Source organism: Megalobrama amblycephala, linkage group LG10, assembly GCF_018812025.1.
Source record: "Megalobrama amblycephala isolate DHTTF-2021 linkage group LG10, ASM1881202v1, whole genome shotgun sequence".
Classification (NCBI taxonomy): Eukaryota; Metazoa; Chordata; class Actinopteri; order Cypriniformes; family Xenocyprididae; genus Megalobrama; species Megalobrama amblycephala.
In genome coordinates, this window is record NC_063053.1 from 26,050,582 (window position 1) to 26,078,168 (window position 27,587).

General features: G+C 34.3%; 1 protein-coding gene across 1 annotated transcript in view; it reads left to right on the top strand.

Moving 5' to 3' along the window:
- The first annotated feature begins 17,488 nt into the window (after positions 1–17,488).
- The window catches only part of got1 (glutamic-oxaloacetic transaminase 1, soluble), an 11,572-nt gene continuing 1,473 nt past the window's right edge, over positions 17,489–27,587 (top strand). The window contains exons 1-8 of the mRNA XM_048205580.1: positions 17,489–17,739; positions 20,094–20,275; positions 21,178–21,301; positions 21,529–21,641; positions 23,637–23,741; positions 25,008–25,158; positions 25,250–25,415; positions 26,973–27,115. Of these exons, the coding sequence (XP_048061537.1) occupies positions 17,631–17,739; positions 20,094–20,275; positions 21,178–21,301; positions 21,529–21,641; positions 23,637–23,741; positions 25,008–25,158; positions 25,250–25,415; positions 26,973–27,115 (1,093 nt within the window). The 5' untranslated portion in view covers positions 17,489–17,630. The remainder of the gene's footprint in view (positions 17,740–20,093; positions 20,276–21,177; positions 21,302–21,528; positions 21,642–23,636; positions 23,742–25,007; positions 25,159–25,249; positions 25,416–26,972; positions 27,116–27,587) is intronic.

Sequence of the window (27,587 nt, forward strand, 5' to 3'; positions counted from 1 at the left end):
AAAAAACAGCCTCTAATATCACACGATAGGCTTCTTTTTCGATAGCTACAACTGAATTTATGCATCCTTTAATAAAGGAAGGTTCTTCAAAGCTTATCAAGAACACCGTAAACAATTTTGAGTTTGTCTTTTGGCGATTAAAAGTCTTGATTTCACATTATAGGTTTTCCAGATCAGTATTGATGAAGGTTTCTAAACTAGAAGAAGTTATCGGAACTTTTAATTTTAAGAGTGTGTTTGAATAATTCCGAATGCAATAGACTTGATATATAAAATAGCTCAAGGATATAAGGTCCTTATGAAAATGTAAATCATGTTAAGTGATCCAGTCATGGTTTTACGCTCAACGCAAATTCATCTATTCTACCATAGGATAACCTCAAAAGTACTGGTGCTTTAAAGAACCCAGAAACCTAAAATCTCATCTTAAGAACTTATATTATATGACATCAAGAGTCTTAGATATTTATAGACTATAATTTCAAATTGAAGCATACCTCAATTCATTCAAGAAGAGGCTGAACCCAAGTTGCTGATGATAATTGAAGAATGTATTTTTAATAAGCGCATATTCTGAGAGTTTTCTCTGCTGCTGCTGTTGCTGCTGCTATTATCCCATTTAAATCTGACCTGCACCACACTTGTGTGCCATTAGACAGTCAAGCTGGAGCAAAAACAGCTGCAGACCTTTGACAATTAACCAGCAAGCGGATTTAAACATAACTTTGTTTGTCTGTGAGAGAGACAAATGGTGTCTGTATGTGTGTGTGTATGGGAAAAAGGGCCTTAACGTAGTTCTAGTTATCTAAAAATGATTTTAGATAATGATTTGAAAAATGTTTTGAATGTTTTTAGGAAATTAGTTTTAAGAAGGGAAGATTTCCTTTAGTTGTCAGACATAATGCAATTTCTTTTCTGTGGAAACGCAAGTTTCATATTAAGTTCCAAGATGTCGATTTTATTTCAACCCTCTTCTGCACACATTTTGATGGTACATGATAAGAATCATTTCTTGGTTCATTTTATGAACATTCTATTGATAAACCACCCAAATATTTTCCCACGTTGCCTTAGGGGAACGTTGTGTAACAATACAGAATCATAGAGAAAATTATTAATTCACATATCATAAGACAGCGGTCAAAGAGCAATACAAAAAAGACAAGTAATCAAAAATAAATAAATACAACTATATTTAGAGGTTATATTGTGCACTGATACGTTATAATATGTGATAACGTCCAAATTGTGATTTATTGATTCTTGTTTAAATTTCATTTTTCAATGAAATTATTATTGAAAGATTGTAACCATAACAAATTATTTGCAAATGTAATATTTACATTTGGGCTTTGATCACTTTACGCGCAAGTGGGTAGAAATAACAATGATAATTTAACATAGTCTATCGTAATATTCAGTGAGAACGTCGCGTTCGTTTCACTAAAAGGAATATTACACATAATCATGTGTTTTTTCAGTGCTGTTCCATCTAAATTAATGTTAATGACCGATTTAAACATGACGAAATAGTCCTTATTTCAAAATCTTTACCCTCAGCTATTTTGGAAGACACACGTGCTTCCTTTACGCCTTAGAAATTATACGTTATATATATGTTTCTGTCCTTTATAACCCGCCTTAAGTATCGATCACTTATTGTGAGGAGGGCGCGCGAAACCTGTGTGAGGGCGCAATGATGCGCAACGGTGTCTCTCTGAGCTCCTGCTCCGGCGCCAGAGACAAAAGCCTGCCAAAGACTAAGAAGAGGAGAAAAGAAAAGGAAAGAGAGACGAGATTATCTCATCCGTTAGCTATCAACAGTGCTGTTTAGATCAGCTTTGTGTCCTCCCGTCCCAAGACTAATGGATCAGGAGGAGAGTCGAAGTGGTGGGTTTCTAGCTTTTCTCTTATAATGGCAAGGTACATTATTTTCATGATATTTGCTGTAATTAAGTCACTAATTATTGCCTTGATTTACTGCAATAAGCATTTGATGCTTGCATTCTGAGACAGTTGGCTGTGTGACACATGCAGTTGTTACATTATAGGTGGACTCATACAGGCAGTGGGCCTAACATTTTGTTTGGATTTGTGATTTATTGCAGGTTCATGAAAGGTTTTAGGCTTATCTGTCATAGTTTTGAAAATGCTTATCATGATAACTCCATGTGTGCTGACACAATGACAAACACTAAAGAACTTTTCGGATTAATATGTAAATAAATAAATATTGTCAAGGCAGGTAGGGGCCCATGAGCTTAGGGTGTCCGATCACAGGATTTGGATGTTGTCGCGTGTTTTTATCTGATCAGTAGTGATCTTTGCCCCACACACGACTAAAGTGTGTGAGTGTTTTGTCTGGTTAATAGCGCCATTAGGATGAGGAGAGTCTCAGTCAAGCATGAAGCCAAGCTGACCGTGAAGAGCGCATGTCTGCACAGGACTCTCCTCTGGGGTCTCCAGTGTCCTGATGGATGGACATATTGATGATATCAACATCTAGTTACAATAACGGAAACGCTTCCGTTTGGTTTACCCGACTTACGTGGCTGTAGTCAGTGGTAATGTTACAATCATCACAGTGTCTCATTACATTATAAAACAAAATAAGGTAGAAAAAAAATACACCTAAACACCCATTACCACATTAAGGGATTTTACGAACCCTCGTTGCGCATGGATTAATTTTTTTTCAGATCAGATTGGAAAAATCTTGGCATCTGTTTATTGTGATATATTATATTATATTTATTATATTATATTATTTATGTTTTACCTTCGCTTCACTTCGCACACTTAAATTGCGTATTAGCACCTAAATGAAGTGGTTTTATTAAAGTTAAAAATATCAATTATTATTAGGCTACTGCAATACATTACAACGAAAGTAAATTAAAGGGTTAGATCACAACTGTGCGTTTTCACTTTTTACAATAGGCTATTAGATCGCATGCCTTAATTGTTTAGATATATTTTTAAGATTTTTTTTTATTATGAAATATATGACGTTTACATATAGGCTAGCAACATATTATGCATGCATATGATACTTTATTTTTTATAGTTATTTTGTATTTTGAGTAGCCTATCTCATTAATATACTAAGGGAAGAAAAGTTATATAAAGATAAAAGCTATTTATCTTCCTTTCTGTCGTGTTGAGACTTCATTTTATTAATTTACTTGTTTGCTGGATATAATATAATTTTATATTTTAAGATGTTCAAACATTGTAAATTAAATTATGTAAAAAACACATTTCCTTAGCAAAAAAGTGGGATAAATATTGTATTGTCTAGCCATTGCTTCTCCTGACAGTTTAATGTGCTGTATAACTTGTTAGTTTTCTGTTTACAGTGTTACCTGGAGTTTCATGTTGGTTATAATTTTCCTTTCCATGTACCAGTACAACTATGATTCATATTGTACCAATCCCTTCACTTGTGCGGCAAACCGAACTCTTATAAAACTGTACATCTTTGTCCGCTAATTGAATGCGATGCATTTACATTACATTCTCCCACCCTCCAAAAAGTTTATGGTGCTTCAGTGTTTAAGCACCCAAGTTCAATTTTCAGTATTAAATAGAAGCAGAAAAATAAGCCTACTGCCTTATAGTACCCAAACAACTGATATACTGGTTGCGTGCCGATGCCAGTCCTAAAAAAAAAGAAAAAACTTATAAGCCTATGTTTATGTGAAGGAAGAGCCTGTTTCCTGGACCTAACAAAACCCAGGCCTGAGCACCATGACAGTGAGGCGGTCAGCAGAGGGAGGGAGAGGGCAATAGATCATCTTCATCTGGACACCGACTGAGGTTAGATGTAGAGGTATCAGAAGTGGGTCAAGGGCCTGCGTCTTTTCGGACTCTCAACTGCTCATTGACATCACAGCATTCTGTACAAACTCAAATCCAGCGAATGCTGTGAACATCAGGAGAGTGTTTAGGCTCACATCCAAAGTCTGTGAGAATAAAACGTGAATTCATGTTTATGAGTTCTGACTCGAGTGAGAATATGTTTTCGATGAATATCTGTTTTGTAAATATGAATATATCTCGCAGCGTTTAAAAATTCGTAACTATTTTACATTTGGTCGAATTGGCTAATTTGTATGAATTCGTATGATCATATAATCTGCTTAAACTGTGTTCACCCACGATTCTAAACTGTAAAAAGCCTTCACGTGCTCGAAGAACTTGTAATTACAACGTGTAAAGTCGTAATTTTCTGAGGGCTATTATGTCCTTGTACCACGTGACCACTGCAGATTTAAGGTGTGTTCCACTTGAAGCGGCGCTGTGCAGACCGATCGGTGTATGACATCAAAGTACCGCGAGAGCGATTCGAAAGCATATGGAGCTTTATTTACGGTAATTACGACATAGGGTGAATGTCGCATTACACCCCATTGACGGTATGTTTAGAGGCTGGGTTAAGGCGGACCTTCGTGCTTACATTTTTTCTAATAATCGTACATTTATAAGAACGCCACATATTCAAAGCTCATAGCTTTTCCTCAAGCTGAATGTCATAAACAAAAATACAATACACCATTATATAACACACATGAGACTAAAATATTGCAGTAAACATTAATTTAACAACATAAGAACATAATACCATAATGCAGCCTATACAATTGAAGGAAAAAAAAAAAAAAAAAACTAAGAAGAGACAGTTATTTCAATGAAAAACCAATGAAGTTTCCCACAGGTGCCAATGTACATTTTTTGCTCTTCCAAAATGGTAAATTGAGCAGTATTTTGTTTTTATGTGATGTATTTTATTTTAATTGTCCCCTTTTATTAAAGGTTATACCATTAACCAATTATCAGGTTTTTCTTTTACCATTCTAATTATGATAATTTTTTTGTACCCAGGTAAAGACTCGTTCGCAGTGGTCAACAGGAGGAAATTTCCTCACACGGTTCTCAGCAGGCCCAGAAAACCTTCCATATATACACAACACGTATCTGAGGAGGTGCAGATCCTGTTAGGTCCCGGAAGGTGAGTCTTATCAGCTCCTGGTTTCAGGCCGTGTGCTGCGCCAGGCCTTGAGACCTCGCCGGGAACCATTGTGCATCTGACCCAGCCGTATGACTGATAGCCTTCCCCGTTTCTGCCTCAGACGGGGAGGAAAGGAGGGAGGCGAGGCACTGCAGCACCAGACATTCCCTGTCACACCACAGCTCTGAGTTAGGGAGGTCTGGTCTGGAAGCCCGCTGACGGAAGTCAGGCCAGGAGAAATCCACAGAGCCTGCTCCCCCTCTTGGGACTAATAAATTAGACAGCTGTATTTTCCCTCATGGCCTTAACCCCGCAGGTGTGTGTTTGTATACATGTGCGCAAATTACCGAGCGTTTAGCCCGTAATGTGTGTGACCTACGCCGCGGGTAATGTGGTGAGAGAGGAAGGCCGTAACCTAAATATTCGATTACAACAGACAGCGGTGATTAAGACACAGCGAAGCCACCGTCTTCCAATGGGATGTGAACGGCTAGATTTCCTCTTTTTTTGTCTAAACATTCCCTGGGCCTTGCCAGAGAGGCTAAAATAAAAGGAAAGGTTGCTTCGAGTTCATCTGACCGCTGGTATGCGCACAGTTTACAAAGATTGTCATTCAAACAATAATACAATTAATTTTATTCAGATTTATATGTTGTTCATTTGGGGATGCACACCACATGACCTTCCACTGGATAAACATGTTGCGAGCGGGGAGCCTGTGTTACTCAGAGCAGCCAGTGTGGCGTCTCCCATCAAACTGACAATTTGTTTCTATTCGAGCATGAGATCCCATTCATTCGCCGTCGCAGCTGTAAATAAAAAGGAAGCTCGTTTCTGCTCCTACATTTTCCTTGGGTTTGGAACGGCTCTTTTCTGTTGGGAAATATACAGTTGTGACCAGCCCCTAAGATTGCAGTACTGGGAATCGCTCGGTTTGTGCAAGCAGGCCTCAAACAGGGAACGTTCTAGCAAAGTTAGGGCTATATGAGGAAAAAAAATAATGTTTCCAATAATGTTAACAGAACGTTTTATCAAAGTTAACTGGTCTTTTATAATGTTAGCAAAAATTGTATACATCCTTTTAAGAAACATTTTTAGCTGGACGTTATAATGTTTTTGGTAGCACTTTATTTTACAGTCCTGTTCCCCAAGCATACTATACACTTATTATAGTAATTGGGTAATAACTGGGTAATAACTAGGCACTAACCCTGAACCTACCGCTAAACCTAACCTTAACCCATGTAGTTACCTTATATTACCAAGTAAGTACACTTAAGTGCACGTACTGTAAAATAAAGTGGAACCATGTTTTTTTTAAAACTTTTTAAATGGTTCAGAGAACATTCAAAAGTGACGTATATTGCAAAATGATAATATACAGCAAACATTCCCTTAATGTTTTCTTTAATATTTACATAACCAATAAAAAACATTTTCAAAACATTGAACATTCAGAAATTACGTTTTCATATCCTAAAACAAAATTGACAATTGACAATTAATGATTATACTGGAATTCCTCAACATATTAAAGTCAAAAAGACGTGTTGAGATCAGATTTATTGCTTTGAATGTCCATATTTGCTTGGCTTCTTTAATATGTTGAGACACTTACAATGACTAGTCTAACATATTAAAGTCGAAAGGCCCTGTTGAGATCACATTTATTACCTTGAATGTCTATATTTGCGTGGCTTCTTAAAAAAATGGCATTATGACAGTGTGAAGGATGAATAGAGAATATCTATTTATAGAAGGCATGTAGGAGGACGCCTCTTCTCAGTGTTCAGATTTGGTTGATTCTTCAATTAATGGTTATTTCTTTAAGGTTTATGTTTTTTAATCAGATTTCAACTTCTTTTTGTTTAATGAAGATCACATTTGCAATTACTCAACATATTAGAGTCGAAAAGAAAATATCAGATTTATTACCTTGAACGTCTATATACGCTTGGCTTCTTAAGAAAAAAAATGGCAGTATGACAGTGTGAAGGACGAAAAGAGAAGATCTCAGAAGTATTCATAGCAGACATGTAGGAACTTGCAATCTTCCAAGTTGTCAGGCGCTGTGATTGCGATGGATTTCTTTCACTGCTGTGACTTTACTATTTATTAGCTGAATAATCAGAAGTATTAGGGTGCTGCATTTATAATCTCTGAGACCATAATAGATGTGGTTTCTTGTCAAATCTGCTTTGCAAATATTTGTGCGATTAAACATTTGTCAGAACTGCTAATTCAAACAAGCATAATTGTGTGATTTCACAACCTCTGAGAATCATGGCAAAAGGACACAGTTTGTTGTGTTTCCTATAGTTTCATGAGCGACAACCTTAAAAAGCTCTAAATCTGGTGACTGAAGTAAATAAAGGCTAATTGTGGACAGCTGCATGTATCAGCTGGGTTTCTGCTGACATTATGACATGTTTGTGGTGAAGTATGAATTAAGACAATGTTTGTACGGTCCTTTCGTGTATGTTTATTTGTTCTTTTCAATAAGACGTAAACCAATTGGTGGCAGCAGACTTGTAGACATGAGGTTGCACTTCCTCCCATTGTTTAGAACGGTCAGATCGAAAAGTAGTCGAGGTCACAATTGGAAGAAAAGGAACATCTGTTCAGTGTGTAGACAAGCGTACGCATATATGTGTTTTGCTACAATGAAATTCATACAAGTAAATGTTCAGCCTTCAATAAATAGGGTGTGACTTGTTCTGTTTGTACAAAACTGTAATGGATTAGCCTTTCAATGAGTAATGACACTCTAATCGCACTTAACAGCACTTATGCATCATACTTTCATTCATATTGACATACAGGGCCGTAACCACCGTAGACATTGAGGAGGACACCTCTTCTCATTGTTCAAATTAGTTCTGATTTGGTCTTCAGTTGATGGTTATTTCTTTAATGTAATGTTCCGAGGGTTGATTTCTTAAAAACAGATTTGAACAACTTCTTTTTGTTTACTGACGATCACATTTACAATGTCTAGATAATGTCTTTATCATTTACTTTTCAAGTGCCTTTTATGTGTAGGGTTTTTTTTTTTTAACTCTTTTCATCTCAGGGGCCGTTTACACAACACAGTTTTCAACTAAAAACTAAAAACATTGTATGCGTTTTGGCCGTTCATTTACACGACAATGGCGTTTTGGTGGCCTGAAAATGCAAACTTTTAAAAACAGGATTCAAAGTTCACATTTTTGAAAATGATACCGTTATTGTTTCTGTTCAAACTACAAAAACGCAAATTTGACGTCATGCTCATACATATTACGTGTTCAGTCTATATGCACATAGTTTTTCTTTGCAAAGTGACATCGCCAACTATGTGTGGCATGCATAATACAAAGTTTTTAGTTCTTTTCGTGGATCATTTTGACAACATTGTCATATACACAAAAAATGTGTAACAAAATGAAAAACTTTTCCATTTTTAGTACATTGTTGTCATGTAAACGTGCCCTTAAAGGATTAGTTCACTTTAAAATGAAATTTACCCCAAGATTTACTCACCCTCAAGCCATCCTAGATGTAAATGACTTTCTTCTTTCTGATGAACACAATCTGAGATATATTAATAAATATCCTGACACATCCAAGCTTTATAATGGCAGTGAACAATGAGTTTGAAGCTGAAGAAAGTGCATCCGTCCATCATACTCCATCATATACTCCACATGGCTCCGGGGGGGTAATAAAGGCCTTCTGAAGCAAAGCAATGCGTTTGTGTAAGAATAATATCCATATTTAACAAGTTATAAAGTAAAACATATTGCTTCCGCCAGACCACCTTCCGTATTCAACTTACAAAGAAAGTGTAACGCCTTTCGCAGTTTAAAATGCTTACAATACGTCCTAACAAAAACGTTTTTCCGTAAGTTGAATATGGAAGGTGGTCTGGCAGAAGCTAGATATTTTACTTTATAAAACGTTTATGATGTATGTAGTATGTTTATGATGGATGGATGGATGCACTTTCTTCAGCTCATACTCGGTGGTATCATTCACTGCCATTATAAAGCTCAGATGCGTCAGAATATTTATTAATATATCTCAGATTGTGTTCATCTGAAAGAATTGAGTGAGTAAATCTTGGGGTAAATTTCATCTTAAAGTGAACTAATACTTTAAGCTAAATATATTATAAAAGTATAATTCAATAACATTTAAAGCTATGATGGTCTAAACTAAGTAAAATAAACAAATAATTTTTAATATTAGCTATTTATACTTGTAGAGTCCAACACATACAACAAATTTGCCTTGTTTTTTTTCAAAAGTTAGTGTATACTTGGTTACCAAATAGAGTGAGCAAGAAATCTGAAAATATGAAACTAAGAAAAATGAAGGTAAATATAATTTTTTCAAATAACATTTTTGTTACTTAAATTAAAAAAAATAACTAGCTAATAAAAACTAATAAAAATTACATATTTTATATATGTATGTATATGCTAAAACATTGCCCATGCAGAGTTGAAGAAACATCCTGTTTTACATTTGATGTGGTCAAAATGTTTCAGATCAAACATGTTAGTAAATTAAATACACAAACTAGACTAGAGTTAGAGAGTGTGGTTCAGGTAAACCCTACATTATGTGAACAAAATGTCCCCACAAAGATGGCGATATCTGAAATCCTTTTTTTTTTTTTTTTTTTTTTTTGGTCCCCATGAGGAAAACAGCTTATAAATGATACAGAATGATGTTTTTTTTTTGTTTTTTTTTTAAAATGTAAAAATGCAGAAAGTTTTCTGTGATGGGTAAGTTTAGGGTTAGGGGATAGAATATACAGTGTGTACAGTATAAAAATCATTATGTCTATGGAAAGTCCACATAAAACATGAAAACCCAATGTGTGTGAGTGCGCACACACTTAAAATGGCCATTTTTGTGAAGAAACATCCTATTGCGTTTGTCGCCTCAATCTTGAATATGCGGCTACATTGAGAAACAATGAGTTTCGGTGCTGTCAGATGAAATATGTGTTGTTGGACATTTTAGCCCATTTCTCCAACTACACCGTATCTCTTACCAACATGTCCCTCATAACATGCCCACTCTGGATCTTTAAGAGGTGTCTCCTGCTACATTTTTTTTCTCCCCTCTTTCTTTATTCTCTCTCTCTCTCTGTGTCTTAAAGAGTGACTCACGATATTCAACCTGCCCTACTTACTGAGCTCCACCTATAGCTGCTCTCTTTTGGTCTTGTAATAGGAACGTCTCGGGTCCGCAAACTCAGAATGCAGTGAAGGAAAAACATGGTGGTCTTTCAGTCAAGTCCATCAAACAGAATTGATGAAACTGGCAACAGAAAACAAAATAACCGACACGGAGTCTAGAAAAGTCCCTCACTCAGCGAGGTGCGCTGAACCTTAGCAGGGAGGCTAATGTAACACGTGAACAACACGAGAAGGTCCTGCACTGGAATGTCGCTCTGTGTACATGTTTGGTATGAGTTGCTGACTTTCCGTCATGGTCCGTGCATGGTTTTAAAGTCAGGAAGACTTCTCAAATTCTACCTTTGAACGCTGTGTCGTGTATGTTTGGTGTTTTTTAGAGTCCATCAGAAGGAAGCTGATCATTATGCAATGTTGAATGTGTTATTTTAGCATTTCAGATGTTTGTTGTGGTTATTGCAAACTTATGTCACAGGTCTCTAACGAATGTTCTTTGATATGGCATTAGCTGACTGAAGCTGCAAACGATTCCCCAGGAGGCACTTGTGTCATTGCTTCTGTGCTCTCCGCTCTTCTCTCAGCCTGTCTCTCTCTATCTCTCTGTCTGTCCTCAGGCCAACAAACCTTGTGCTGGAAGCTTCAAATCCCATAATTACAAAGCTGACAGTTAACACACAGGTAAGCTAAGCTTACTGACTGGCAAAGAATGCAAACATCTTCTGCATGGGGTTGAGAGAGGCTGTGAGATGGAGGGCATGCTGCAGGTGTAGAAGTTACTCCTCCATATCTCCTAGGGGTTGTGGGGGCATATAGATCTATGACAGGTTGGTTTACACAACAGAAAACAGAGAGATATTGGTAGAATAATCTTATCCTAAATCATTATCTGTATTATCTTATATCTATTTGCAGTGCTGAGTAAAATTACATACAAATTGTATCAGTACTGATTCCAAATTACATTACAAAAATTTTAGTTAGTGACATAATCCATTACATTACACATTTAAGGTGATATAATCGGATTACTTTGACCTAACTCATTTATCATATTGATTTGAATAGGATAATCCTGTACCATATTGATATAAAAATACAAAGAGAGAGAAAATATATTACATTCTTTGTAACAACATGAAGTGCATTAAATATTGTTCCCAGTCTGTGGTTCGTGATGGAACTGCAGGGGGTTCGTGAGTTTAGTAAAAAGCTATTGAGTAATTAAAACATAAAAATTAAAATAAATAATTTTAAAAAATACAATAAAACACTAGGGAAAACAATGAATTATGAATAATTAACTCACTGCAATAGTGAGAATAACATGTAATCATACACTCTAAAAATGCTGGGTTAAAAACAACCCAAGTTGGGTTGAAAATGGACAAACCCAGCAATTGGGTTGTTTTAACCCAGCGGTAGGGTTAAATGTTTGCCCAACCTGCTGGGTAGTTTTATTTAGCTCAACTATTGTTTAAAAATTACTGTATTGCTTAATTAAAATTAACCCATATGTTGGAAATGAACATTTATTAATGTTCAATGAATAATTATAAAACAATAAAAATGTATTAAATTGCTTATTAATAAATTTATATTAATAAACTATTAAATTTATATTAATAAAATATTAAAGCTTATTAATAAACATTCACCTTTTGTCTATTATTGTTGCCTCTAATTGCATCTGGTTTTTAATTTCCCAACTATTTTGGGTTCATTTTAAGCTAGCCATATAGCAATTTTTAAACAATAGTTGGTTTAAATAAAACTACCCAGCAGGTTGGGCAAACATTTAACCCAACCGCTGGGTTAAAACAACCCAATCGCTGGGTTTGTCCATTTTCAACCCAACTTGGGCATTTTTTAGAGTGTATAATCAATAAAAAAGTAGTCTGATTACGAGTAGAAGCTTAATAATCTAAATACAAGTACATCATTTTTGGAATCTGATTACATAATCCAGATTACATGTAATCAGTTAGTACCCAGCACTGTTTATTTGCCATGAACATTATGCATATTATATAGCCTAATGCAGAAGTCTCTTGGAGACCTATGCTGCATCTAAAATCGAATACTTCCCTACTATATAGCGCGCGAAAAACAGTATGCCAAAAGAGTAGTGTCGGAATACATACGCTGCGTCTGAAATCGAATAGCCTACTTCCCGACTATATAGTGTGCAAAAAAACAGTAAGCCAAAAAAAGTAGCATTTCCGAATACATAGTATTCGAAAAACATTAGGCGAAAAGTCCTGGATGACTTACTACTTTCGCCGAGATTCCGAAGTGTGCATTCGATGGACACTTTACTATCCAGTGAGGCCAGTAGAGGTTCCAAAGATGTTCATGGAACCATAGATGCCAATAAAGAACCTATCCTGTGAGGCCACAAGAGGGGATTTATGAATGGAGGTGAAGTAGGCTACTTACTCAGACAGTATGCGATTTCAGACGCAGCAACAGTATTCAAAAACCAGTAGGCGTAAAGTACCCGGATGACCTACCGGTGAGATTCTGAAGTGCATGTTTGATGGACACTATCCCATGAGGCCACGGATTTATGAATGGAAGTGAAGCAACACAACTGATGCTGCTAGGTCACGTGACAGTAACAGCATGCCGTAGTACGTCTGAATTTAATTCATACTACCCACATTTATAACGGTCGCAAAGTAAATTCAAATGTATACCTACTCAGACAGTAGGCTATGTGATTTTGGACACAACACTATGTTTTGCAGAGGTTAGTTCCAACCCCAATCAAACACACTTGTCTTGAACCATCTAATCAAGCTTTTCAGGATTGCTTGAATTTGAAGTGTGTTGAAGCTGGTTTGAAATTAATTGCAGGACAGTGAAGCTGAAGTCGAAATCGCTTACCTCTCAATCCTGCCATAGAATGATATGGTAAAAGTAGTACGAGTAGTAGTAATTCTGCTCGGGTCTCCGGGAGCAGCCGGGTTGAAGACCTCTTACAATGTTTTAAATGGGAGGCTAATTTCACTTTTAAAAATAAAGGTTCTTTATTGGTATCTATGGATCCATGAAGAATCTTTAACATCTATGGAACCTTTTCTGGAAAGGCATTAAAGGTTCTTTTATAGGCCTATCTTTTAAAAAATAAGCTTCCAAAAAGAGCTTTTGAAAAATAATTTTGTTTCCTCAAAGAACCTTTCAGGGAAAAGTTCTTAAAAGAACCATTGTTTTTCTTAGTGCAGAACATTTTAATAATCTAAAGAATGTTTCCACTATAAAGAACCTTTTGGAAAGGTTTCATTAATGTTAAAGGTTCTTCATGGAACCTTTATTTTAAAGAGTCATAGTGGAAAAAGGTTCTTAAAATGTTCTTTACATTAAGAAAAAAGGTTCTTTGGGGAACCAAAAATGGCTCTTCTGTGGTGTTGCTGTGAAAATCCCCTTTTGGAACCTTTATTTTTTATTTTTTTTTAAGAATGTTTAGTAACAAAAAAAAAAAAAATCCACTTTTCATATTTATGTGAATGATCAATCAAAATCCTGAGATTTTGCACGGTATTTAAATAATTTGCTATTTCTCACACAAAACAACCTTGAAATACAGGTCTGGCTTGTGCAGGTGATTTGTTGATAAGTTATCTGATGGTGCTGCCATTCTCTCTAAGAGGGGAGATGGCAGTTTCATATCTTTTTAAGGTTCATATCTTTTGCTAATAGCAGGTCTGGAAAATAAAAGCATGATCTCTTAAGCTGACAAAAATGTACATTTTTAGGATATAATACAAGCTGCCTGGAGTGGCTTTCCGACATACAGACAAATTAAAAATAATATTTAAAAGCACATAATCAAAAACTTTTAAAAAGTTTAACTTTTTAAGTTTAAATGTTAAATTTATGTTTACCTAAATGAAAAAAAGAAGTATTATTATAATGGGCAATTGAGGAAAGAAATAATGAAAAAGTTGTAAGATAATGGACAAAACACTATATGTTGTCTGAACATACTTAGAGACCTTCATGATATAAATACCACTGGCAGAGCAGCTCATGTTTCCTTTCTCCCTCTTGGGCCTTGAATTATGATTCCTTTACAGACCAACAGCTCATATGTGTTTACTTAGGGAACAGTAACAAGAGCTTAGACCACCACCTTGTGGTCTCTTAAAGACATGACAAAAAAGTTTTTTTCTTTGTTCTTAAAAATCTTTTATTTGAAAAAAACAACAAAAAAAAACTTTATTTGAATTTGCACAAGTACAAAAAAATAAAATAAAAGAGGTTATAAAATAAAACAATAAGACATTTTCATAAATGTTCATAAATTTAAGGTTGTTTTTGCATTTCTGGAAGATTTTTAATGTAAATCTTTATTCAATGTAAATAAATCTTGGGGTCAGCATTGCAAAACAGTGTATTTGTGCTGTTCTCATTTTGTGGATGCTTAATTTATGTATTTATATACAACACTTAATATTAAATTATATATATATATATATATATATATATATATATAAATATACAGCTATGGAAAAAATTAAGAGACCACTTAACATTGATTTCTGAACTTGGAGTGGTCTCTTAATTTTTTCCATAGCTGTATATATACAGTGCTCAGCGTAAATGAGTACACCCCTTTTGAAAAGTAACATTTTAAACAATTTCTCAATGAACACAAAAACAATCTCCAAAATGTTGACAAGACTAAGTTTAATATAACATCTGTTTAACTTATAACATGAAAGTAAGGTTAATAATATAACTTAGATTACACATTTTTCATTTTTACTCAAATTGGGTGATGCAAAAATGAGTACACCCCACTGAAAGTCTCTGGAGCAAAGCTAAATTTTAGACTAAAAATGTCTAATTTAACAAGAATTCAACCACAGTTGAGTTTAATTATTCATTACACAGGTGTCCAGCAGACAGTTGACTATAAAAGGGTGTTAAAACCCCTTCCCATTTCATGCTGTCAGCAATGGCACCACATGGAAGAGAAATGTCACAAGACCTGAGAAAGAAAATAATTTCTTTACACCAGAAAGGTGAAGGCTACAAGAAGATCAGCAAAGCTTTACTTATCAGTCAGAATACTGTAGCAAAAGTGGTACAAAAATGTAGAAAAAAGATGGAACTGCAACCATCTCACAGAGACGTCCAGGTCGTCCACGGAAGTAAACACCTCGACAGGAGCGTCTTCTGATGAGAAGGGTTGAAGAAAATGGCATGCAATTTCACTGCAGTTATCTAAAGAAGTAGAAAGCCAAACTGGGGTGACTATTTCCCGTGACACAATACGGCGTATGTATGGCATGCATGGGTGCCGTCCACGAAAGAAGCCTCTCCTAAAGCCCAGGCACAAAAAAGCCCACTTAGAGTTTGCCAGGGCCCATGCTGACAAAGATGAAGACTACTGGGACTCTATACTCTGGAGTGATGAGACTAAGATAAATGTTTTTGGAACTGATGGCTTCAAAACTGTGTAGCGTCGCAAAGGTGAGGAATACAAAGAAAAATGCATGGTGTCTACAGTGAAACATGGTGGTGGCAGTGTCCTTATGTGGGGCTGCATGAGTGCTGCTGGTGTCGGGGAGCTGCATTTCATTGATGGCATCATGAATTCACAGATGTACTGCTCTATACTGAAAGAGAAGATGCTACCATCACTCTGTGCCCTTGATCGTTGTGCACTTTTCCAACATGACAATGATCCTAAACACACATCTAAGGCCACTGTTGGATTTCTGAAGAAGAACAGGGTGAAAGTGATTCAGTGACTCTTGATCTGAACCCAATCAAACACCTATGGGAAATTCTGAAGAGGCAAGTTGAGCATCACTCTCCATCCATCATCCAGTCTCTAAAAGAGCTCATTCTTGAAGAATGGAAAAAGATAGATGTCGCAAAATGTCGCCAACTTGTTCATTCCATGCCTAGAAGCCTTGGTGCTGTCATTAAAAATCATGGAGGCCAGACAAAGTACTAGATGTAGTAGTTTTTGTTGTGGGGTGAACTCATTTTTGCATCACCCTAATTTGAGTAAAACTGAAAAATGTGTAATCTAAGTTATATTATTAACCTTAATTTCATGTCATGTATATACATACACACACACACACCGTTTTGGGGTAACTCGAGTAACGAGTTATGCAATTAGAATTTTAAATTTACAACATAATATCTGAGTTACTTTTTCAAATGAGTAACACAAGTTACTTTGTTTTCCCGTTTATTTACCTCTCCACAAGTGTGAATTTGCATTTCCTTTATCCTGAGGCTTATTCATTTCACTTTCTGTTGTAAAGGGCCTTTACATTGGCCAAAAACAGAACTTTTCAAACCCAGGTGAAAAAAAAGTAAAGCAAAAGTAACTCATTTCTTTCTATAAAAAGTAGGCTAACTAATGCAATCAGCGATATTGTAACACATTACTTTTACATAACATCACCCAACACTGTTGGGTGATGTTATGTAACTTCCAAACTTTTGGACTGTATATATATATATATATATATATATATATATATATATATATATATATATATATATATATATATATATATATATATATATATATATACAGTAAAATCCAAAAGTTTGGAACCACTAAGATTTTTAATGTTTTTAAAAGAAGTTTCGGTTGTGTACCGAACACAACTGTATATTACATATATACATATATATATATATATATATATATATATATATATATATATATATATATATATATATATATATATATATATATATATATATATATATATATATGTATATATGTAATATTTATAGTATTTTTGGTGAAGTCTATCCTAAACATATGCTGTAGTTCTTTGATTAAATTTACTATGAATTATCTTTTACTTCATTAATATAAAGTTATGTAGTAATTTGATACATCAAACATTTTGATTGATGTCTAAGCCGGAAGACTTCAGAGCACTAATAGTCTACTATCATCATTGAACTGAGTAGGATGTTATGAAACTTTTGTTTTCATAAAAGCAGATAACACTCATAAATTACACAATGTAAAATCTAATGCAGATCACTGTAAATGGAACTCGGACAACTCTGTGGGTGTGAATGAAAAGAACGATGCCTATTGAATCAAACCTGTCCCGCCCTCTCTGCTTTACTATTGGTCAGAAGGCACGTCACTCATGCACGTCTGCGTTCTCATTGGTCCCCGCCGTGTTATCGAGCGCGTTCTTTGATGACGTCAAGGCTTGACCTTTCTGTACTAGAAGTAGATTGGGTAATCTTCGAGTCAAACACGAGCCTCTGATGTCTATTGGTTAGTTTAGCCACGCCTGGCCTCCATTGCCCAAATCCCACATCTGAAGGTTAAAGTCGGTCTGTCTCCATCACACCGCACTTCAATCCAGCGGTACTCACGCATCACTCTCCTCCTTCTCGCTCTTAACTTACAGAAACATTAACACAGTATCATGTCGATATTTGGTGAAGTCCCGCTGGCTGCTCCTGTCGCAGTGTTTAAACTGACAGCAGATTTCCGTGAGGATCAGTGTCCCAGCAAGGTGAATCTGGGAGTCGGAGGTGAGAGATGCGCTTTTTTAATAAACACACACTTACATATTAGAGTTTACATATATGAATGTCTGTGTATGCATACTTTGCCCATGCACAAACAATTATCCTCTTTCTGTGACAACAATAGGCCTTATAAGAAAAATAAGACCTGAACTCATCTGTCTGCATCAATGAAGCTCATTGCATGTAGATCTGTCTCGTTCTGAATTATTGACTGTATTTTTTATTTTTATTTTTTTGAATGATGATTATGATGATGGTAGACAGCACGTGATCACAGATCAGCTGTTTTCTGGAGGCATCAGTAACATGAGATTCTTCATGCATGATATGACATTAAACTATTATTTAACTACAAGTATATCACTTTAGACTATAGGCAAGTGATACATACAGATCTGAATTATATTTGTTAATTATGTATATGTTTATATGTATATTGTTTTTTTATTTTTTTTTATATTATAGCTATACATGCCACATGTCAAATGTTTGGACACACTTATTTTGTGTTTCTCACAATCTTGATTAATATAGCTTAAATTCTTGAAATTGTTTTTTGTAGACTAGTATAAATATAAAAATTAATTTGGTCTAAATGTAAAATATTCTTTTGAACTCTTTAAATAATGTTTAAAAAGCATCCCAGGACGCACCTCGAAAAGTGTTTTTTTTTCCTTTCCAACTGTACTATTATTTTAAAATATGATAAAATCATATCATAAAAACATTAAACTAAGGCATATCATGTACAATGATCATTAAACTAAAATATTTGCATGCAGGTCCAGAGGCAACTTGGGTTTCTAAATACGTTAAAGGGATAGTTCACCCAAAAATGAAAATTCTGTCATAATTTACTCAGCTTCAGGTTGTTCCAAACCTGTATAAATTTCTTTGTTCCGTTGAACACAAAAGAAGATATTTTGAAGAATGTGGGAAACTGAACAGCTCTGGGACACCATTAACTTCCATAGTATTTTTTTTCCTACTATGGAAGTCAATGGTGCCCCAAAACGGCCTGGTTACAAACTTTCTTCAAAATATCTTCCTTTGTGTTGAGCAGAACAAAGACTTTTATTCAGAATTGGAACAACTTGAGGGTGCGTAAATGATGACAAAATTTTCATTTTTTTGGTGAACTATCCCTTTAAGGGATAAAGTTACTCTCCCGACATTGGTGGCTTCTATTGGAGATCGGTCACATGTGCAGTGCTGTTAGCTGGAGATGAATAGATTGTGCTATGTCAACAGTATTATTGTGTAGAAGCAGTCGTCTTGTGTCATCATCTGTGTAGTTATTCCTGATCCCGGTTAGAGAGCTTGACCTCGGAGGATTCTGGGAGGATTATCTTTATCTTCTGCTTTTCCTGACACCCTGCCGGCACCACGTCTCCTGAGGTTCTGAGACGCGTGCAAAGGATGAAAGTCACCTCTCTAAAAATCCCTGAGTCATGATTGTGAGGACTGTTTTCGAACACCTCCCCTGGCCTGTGGTCCTTCCTCAGACTCAGACTGGAATGATTATCGCTCTTGAGCAACCCAGAACACTGATTTACAGTGTGCGACTGCATCTTGTCATACTTCTGCAGACGGTGCCAAAAAATGCAGTATTTCTCATCATTTCTTTTTAAAGACTGATATACTAAACCTTGATATGTTGCACAAATTGACATGCAACTTGAGTGAAATTAATGCTCTGCTACTCAATCTTTTGATTCCAAAACTTCAGCAGTTTTTGTACAGAGCATAATTTATTTGGATAAGTTTTGTTCTTGTGTAGGATTTTGAAATGAAGTATTGCATCATGAGCAGAACGTTTATGTCGAATAAGCTCATTTTTGCTCTTGGGTAAAAGTTCACAGATAAATCCTGATCAGACAACCCTGATAAAAAGGAACAATTACGCATTACAAACAAATATTGATTAGAAAGCAATTCAGTGAAACTTAGGGGGCTGTAATGTACACTACCGTTCAATAATTTGGGGTCGGTAAGATTTTAAAAACTTCTTCAGAAAACGTAAAAACTTTTCAAACCCCTCCCCCTCCACAATAACCCTGGCAGTCTTTTAAAAAAAAATTAAACATTATGTATTAAACATTATGTATATATAATAACTTCACACATCTTTAGCCTCTTCAATATCACCTCTTTTAACAAATTCCAAAAATATCTCCCAAATATCATAAAATTCAGAATTGCATCACATTCCCACACAAAATGAAAAAATAAAAATAAATGTACCCATTTTAAAAAATAGAAGTAAAAACCCCTTTTGAACGGTTGTGTACACATTATAAGTTCACCTTTGTGTTTGGAAGCGGTCTGGTTGAAATCCTCCTCTGCTGCTTCTTTAGCCTACAGGACAGATGAATGTCAGCCCTGGGTTCTTCCCGTGGTGAGAAAAGTGGAGAAGATGATCGCTGATGACCATAGTTTGAACCACGAGTACCTGCCCATCTTAGGCCTGCCAGAGTTTCGTTCCAGTGCGTCTAAGATCGCTCTGGGTGAAGACAGCCCTGCCATCAAGGACAACCGGGTCAGATGACATGCCAAAAAACCTGTTTTGACCACCTGTATTAAGCTTCATTTTGTATTTTAAGTGTCATGATCCTTCAGAATTCATTCTAATATGCTGATTTGCTGCTCAAGAAACATTTCTTCTTATTATTATTATTATTATTAATGTTGAAAACAGTTATACAGCTTAATATTTTTGTGGAAACCGTGATGCATTTTTTTCATGATTCTTTAATGCATAGAATGTTTAGAAAGAACAGCGTTTTTTTTTTTTTTTTTTTTTTTTTTTTTTTTTATCTTTTTTTAATGTAATAAATGACTTTTCTGTAAATTTTGTGATCAATTTAATGCATCCTTGCTGAATAAAAGTATTAATTTATTAAAATAAAATCTTACTGACCCCAAACTTTGGAATGGTAGTGTACGGTAGTGGCCAAAAGTGAAAACTGACACCTTCACCCTTTATTAATATTATTAAAAATGTGATTTTGTAAGCATATTGCATAGTTGTGCTTGGAGTCACTTGTTTATTTGTGATAATGCAATGAAATTGCATTTTGTTTTTCTAGGCATTGTTTGCTTAGTAAAATAAAACATGTAACTGTAATTTACCCCTTTTTTGCCATATAATTTTGTCAGATAAATACCTTAACAAAGTTTAGTGTTTTATTCATCCCTCATATTCCTCATATTTTGATGGTTTAATCGAACTTGTAGGGTCATTAAAAACAAATCCCCAAACCGATTCCCTCAGGACATCACCTTTGGCCACTACTGTAAGTGGAAATAAAATAAAATATTTATTCACCCACCATTCTCATGTTTGGCAAAAAGTTTATTTTAGACCTTGTTATGCATTTCTTTTCTGGTTTGCACTAGGATCTTTCTAATGTAGAGATTTCTGTTGTTTTTGGATTGCAGGTAGGAGCTGTGCAATGTTTGGGTGGCACTGGTGCTCTAAAGATCGGAGCTGAATTTCTTCGCCGTTGGTACAATGGAACTGACAACACAAAAACACCAATTTATGTGTCTGCACCCACATGGGGTGAGCACAAGACCTAATTACACATGGAAAATACTGTGATAAATGTCACTCTGATATTTAATTGGCTAAAATATTGTATAACATATATGCCAAATTTTTGCCTCAAAAGAGAATAACTAATTTCATGCTGGCCTTAAATTCAATAATTAACTTTATATTGTTGTCTCAAATGCTAAAAATGTTAAACCATTTCCATGTTTAGTTCAGCTTGTGGTCTTTTGTTCTAGAAAACCACAATGCCGTTTTCTCTAACGCTGGATTTGAGGATATCCGTCCATACAAATATTGGGATGCAGGGAAGCGTGGACTCGATTTGACAGGTTTTCTAGGTGACCTGGAGGTGAGTTGTGATTTTGAAATTCAATTCTTTCACAAAACAAGCACTTTATAGTTACTTATTTATCAGTTATTGATAAGTTATCTAAAAAAAACTTTGGATTATGTGCAGAAAGAAGTGCCTTTTGTCATTTACCACTGTCATCTAAATTCACATTTTCACATTTATTTGTATAGTGCTTTTCACAATACATATCATTTCAAAGCAGCTTTACAGAGAATGCATGTCAACATTACAATTTAAAGAATGCAGTTAGCAAATAATGTAATAATTTAGGCAATTAATTTACAATCACTGTTAGCAGTTTAACTGAAGGTAGAAGCAATGAGTTCCTGGAAAAATGAATTACATTAACAATAATTAGGATATATAGAAAATTGTTGAGCGTGAAATTTTTTTATTTTCTGCTGGGCTCATATCAGGCCAGTAGTTCAGATTATATAATATAATATAATATAATATAATATAATATAATATAATATAATATAATATATTGTGTGTGTGTGTGTGTGTGTGTACATATATATATACATATATACAGTACAGTCCAAAAGTTTGGAACCACTAAGATTTTTAATGTTTTTTAAAAGAAGTTTCGTCTGCTCACCAAGGCTACATTTATTTAATTAAAAATACAGTAAAAACTAATATTGTGAAATATTATTACAATTTAAAATAACTGTTTTCTATTTGAATATATTTCACAAAGTAATTTATTCCTGTGATGGCAAAGCTGAATTTTCAGCATCATTACTCCAGTCTTCAGTGTCACATGATCCTTCAGAAATCATTCTAATATGCTGATCTGCTGCTCAAGAAACATTTAATGTGTACAATTGTACAAAATATTTGTGTACAATATTTTTTTTCAGGATTATTTGATGAATAGAAAGTTGAAAAGAACAGTATTTATCTGAAATCTAATCTTTTGTAACATTATAAATGTCTTTACTGCCACTTTTGATTGATTTAATGCATCCTTGCTGAATAAAAGTATTCATTTCTTTAATTTCTTTGAAAAAAAATAAAAATAAAAATTCTTACTGACCCCAAACTTTTGAACGGTAGTGTATAATGCTACAGAAGCTTTGTATTTCAGATAAATGCTGTTCTTTTGAACTTTCTATTCATCAAGGAATCCTGAAAAAAAAAAAAAGTACACAACTGTTTTCAACATTGAAAATAATCATAAATGTTTATTGAGCAGCAGATCAGCATATTAGAATGATTTCTGAAGGATCATGTGACACTGAAGACTGGAGTAACGATGCTGAAAATTCAGCTTTGCATCACAGGAATAAATTACTTTGTCAAATATATTTAAATAGTACACAGTTATTTTAAATTGTAATAATATTTCACAATATTACTGTTTTTTACTGTATTTTTAATTAAATAAATGTAGCCTTGGTGAGCAGACGAAACTTCTTTTAAAAACATTAAAAATCTTAGTGGTTCCAAACTTTTGGACTGTACTGTATATATACACACACACACACACACACACACACACACACACACACACACGTATATATGTACATATATGAAAGAAATTAATACTTTTTTTTCAGCAGGGACACATTAAATTGATCAAAATTGACAGTAAAACTTTTACATTGTTACAAAAAATTATTTTTGAAATCAGTGTGGTATTTGGAATTTTCTATTCATCAAAGAATCCTTTATTAAAATATTAGCAGCACAAAATGTTGTTTTAATGTTTATAATAATAAGAAATGTTCTTGAGCAGCAAATCATCTTGTGACACTGAAGACTGGAGTAATGATGCTGAAAATTCAGCTTTACAATCAGAGGAATAAATTAGAATTTAAATTATATTAAAATAGAAAATAGTCCTTTTAAATTGTAATAATATGTCACAATATTACTGTATTTTTATTAAATAAATGATATTTTTTTCAAGTAAAATAGTGATCAGTTTGAAAAAAAAAAAAAATGCTATATAAAGTGTAATTGAAAGCATGTCTTTTCTGCCAGAACGCACCTGATCACTCCATCATTGTGCTGCATGCCTGCGCTCACAACCCCACCGGTACAGACCCCACCCAGGACCAGTGGAAGCAGATCGCTGATGTCATGAAGGTGAGACCATCACAATAACCCCACATCATCTGACTGGGACACCAGTGGCCAGTTGCAGAAACTGCTTAGACAAGTCTTAAAAGTTAGTCATCTAATTTTTTCTTCAAGACTGATCCTAACTTTTTAAAGTCAGTTACATAAAAATGTATTTTTGGTCTAATTTGAATTGGAAATTTAAGACTGATTACCTCAAACTAGTTTTTAAAGTGATAATTTGCCCTAAAATAAAAATTAAGTCATAAATTACTCACCCTGATGTTGTTCTAATGCAGTATGCCCTTCTTTATTTTATGGATCACAAAAGGAGCATTTAAAAAAAATTGTCCATACTTGTCCATATAATGGCAGTGAATAGCGACCAGCTTCAAACTTTTTAAAAAAGATGCAAAAGTATCTCCGAATAATCCCATGCGACATGTGCCGTATATTCCAAGTGTTCTGGTGGTATATGGTATGAAATGTAATATATTATTTAAGTGAAGATGGCTGTTAGTCTTCTGTGCACGGCTACGTGACTTGAGCGTTCGTGAGACTCTATTAGCGCCGCAGTTCACTTCGTCCCGTACACAAGTTGTAACTGAGAAATCACGATTAACAAAAACATGACACAAAATACAATCCATGTACCTTCTTCTCTGAGGTGAATATATCTGTTGTGTTCATCGCAACAAGAAGTTATTGCGTTCACAAATTAAATCAAATAAAGTTATTGTCTCTTCAGAAAAATTGGACTAAACTTATCAATTCATATGGATTAGTTTTATGATCTCTTTATGAACTTTTTGAAACGTCTATGTGTCAGTTGCGTAGCTGTCTATGGAGGGACAGAAAGCTCTCAGATTCCATCAAAAAAATATTCATTGTGTTCCAAAGATGAACGAAGGTCTTACGGGTTTGGAACGACATGAGGGTGAAAAAATAATGACAGAATTTTCATTTTTGGGTGAACTAACCCTTTAACATAGAGGCTAAGTTTATGCAACAACAGGTTTATTTATTATCATTGAAGCACATGGTACAAAAATGGAACTTAATTGCATGCAATAAGCCATTTAGGCACAGCCTGTGATTACAACCTACTGTTTTCCAAATTTAAACTCTTGATAGTTTTATAAATACTGAGTTAACTATTGCATAATTACCTAAACCCAACATATCATGAAAATTGTAGAGTCAGGGAGGACACAAAATGGGAAAATTTGCATCAATGGAGCTGTAATTCCCTTTTGTTTTCTAACTTTTCTCTTCTCTCACCTTTCTCTTCAGCGAAAGAATCTGTTTGCCTTCTTTGATTCAGCCTATCAGGGTTTTGCTTCAGGAAATTTAGACAAAGATGCCTGGTCTATCCGCTACTTTGTATCAGAGGGTTTTGAATTGTTCTGTGCCCAATCGTTCTCAAAGAACTTCGGTCTGTACAGTAAGTGGTTCCAACAGGTTGTACATTCCTTGCTACACATTACATTTTAATGCCGGAACCATTTGATTTAAAGAATAACCTGACTCCACAGATGAGAGAGTGGGGAACCTGACTGTTGTAGCCAAAGACCAAGACAATTTGAATCGTGTTCTGTCTCAAATGGAGAAGATCGTTCGAATAACCTGGTCCAACCCTCCGTCCCAGGGAGCTCGTCTGGTTGCCATCACACTCAACACCCCTGAGCTCTTTGCTGAATGGTAAATGCAATTAAAATAATCTAGTTGTGTTATTTTAAATAATATATGTATGTAATACATGTTTACAATAGCATTCAAAAGTTCTAAGATTTTAATAATTAATACATTTATTCTGCAAGGATGCATTAAATTGATCAGAAGTGACCGTAAAAACATTTATACTTATACAAACGATTTTTATTTCAAATAAATGTGGTTCTTTTGAACTTTCTATTCTTCAAAGAATCCTGACAAGGCATCCTCACAGTTTCACAAAAATATTAACCAGCACGACTGTTTTCAACATTGATAAGAAATGTTTGATCACAGGAATAAATTACATTTCAAAATGTGTTAAAATAGAAAACAGTTATTTTGAATTGTAATAATATCTTACAATTTTACTGTTTTTACTGTATTTTTGATCAAATAAATGCAGCCTTGGTGAGCACAGGAGACTTCTTTCAAAAACATACCAACTCTAAACTTTTTTTTTTTTCACATCACATTTAACCCCAAAATCACAAAAAATAAATAAATAAAAAACTAAATTACATTTTTGCATAAAGAAAATCAAGCATATTTAAGATCAAGCCTCTTTTTTTTAATTACTTGTAGTATTTTTTATTTACATTATGACATTTTTTTTATTTGGTGATTTAAAACAACATTATTTAAACTGTAAAGTCATATTTGTTGTACTGCCATTAAATTTTTGCTAATTTAAACTAAAAAATAAAAAATACAATTTCCTTTACTGTAATCCTACAGTAATACAGAAGTAAGTCTTGAGGCACTAAAGTCATGAGAATTAGTGAGTGCTTAAATGCAAAAATAAATAAATAAATAATTAATACAAATAAAAAAACTCATTCACTGAATTAAAACTTTTGATTTTGGGATGAAATTCTGATCTACACATGTTCATCAAACCATATATATAATGTGTGTGTGTGTGCATAAATGTGTGTGTGTATGTATATATATATATATATATATATATATATATATATATATATATATATATATATATATATATATGGTTTGATGAACGTGTAGATCAGAATTTCATTGTATGTTTAGGTTCAGTAATTTCACTTTAGTGGCAATTAATAGGTCCTTTTCAGACCCCCTTAAATTTTCCACTCTTTGTTATATTGCAGCCATTTGCTAAAATCATTTAAGTTCATTTTTTTCCTCATTAATGTACACACAGCACCCATATTGACAGAAAAACACAGAATTGTAGAATTGTTGACATTTTTGCAGATTTATTAAAAAAGAAAAACTGAAAAAAAAAAGAAAAACTGAAAAAAAAAAAAAAAAAAAAAAAAAAAAAATATATATATATATATATATATATATATATATATATATATATATATATATATATATAGCAAGTGGTTAACATACTTTTTCTTGCAACTGTATATATAATGTGTGTGTGTGAGCGAGCGAGCGAGCGTGCGTGCGTGCGTGCGTGCGTGCGTGTGTGTGTGTGTGTGTGTGTGTGTGTGTGTGTGTGTGTGTGTGTGTTTTGGGGTGATTATTCTTTTGGCATTTTCTATCCTCCTACAGGAAGGACAATGTAAAGACTATGGCAGACCGGGTCCTGTTGATGCGTGCTCAACTGAAAGAAAAACTGAAAGCGCTAGGAACTCCAGGAACCTGGGAGCACATCACTGAACAGATCGGCATGTTCAGCTTCACAGGACTCAACCGTAAATAAGCACCTCCTTTACCTAAGATTTATGTATTTGAATTGCATATAAAATTTCCTTCCATTGGGGTTTTAACATAAACTAATAAACTTAATGTGATGCAAGATTTATCTAATAGTACTAATAATCTGAATGTGTTGTAAATACACAGTAACCAGGTTTATATATTTGTCATCAATAAATCCAGTTTGTTTCAATCATTTTAACTAGTTGAATATTGCTTGTTCCACAGAGCCATATTTTAACCATGTCCTTACTTTTTAACTGAATATACATTTCACAATGAACAGATTTATGCTGATTCTAAGAAATCGGAATAAATGCATTTTAAAAAATATGATGATTTAAATTTAACCAAATAATTGCAAATAGTTAATAAACAATAGTATGATTTTTTTTTTTTTTTTTTACCTGTATTTGTGTAAGACTGACAAATATACATCACATTAAGTTTATTAGTTTGTTAAAACTG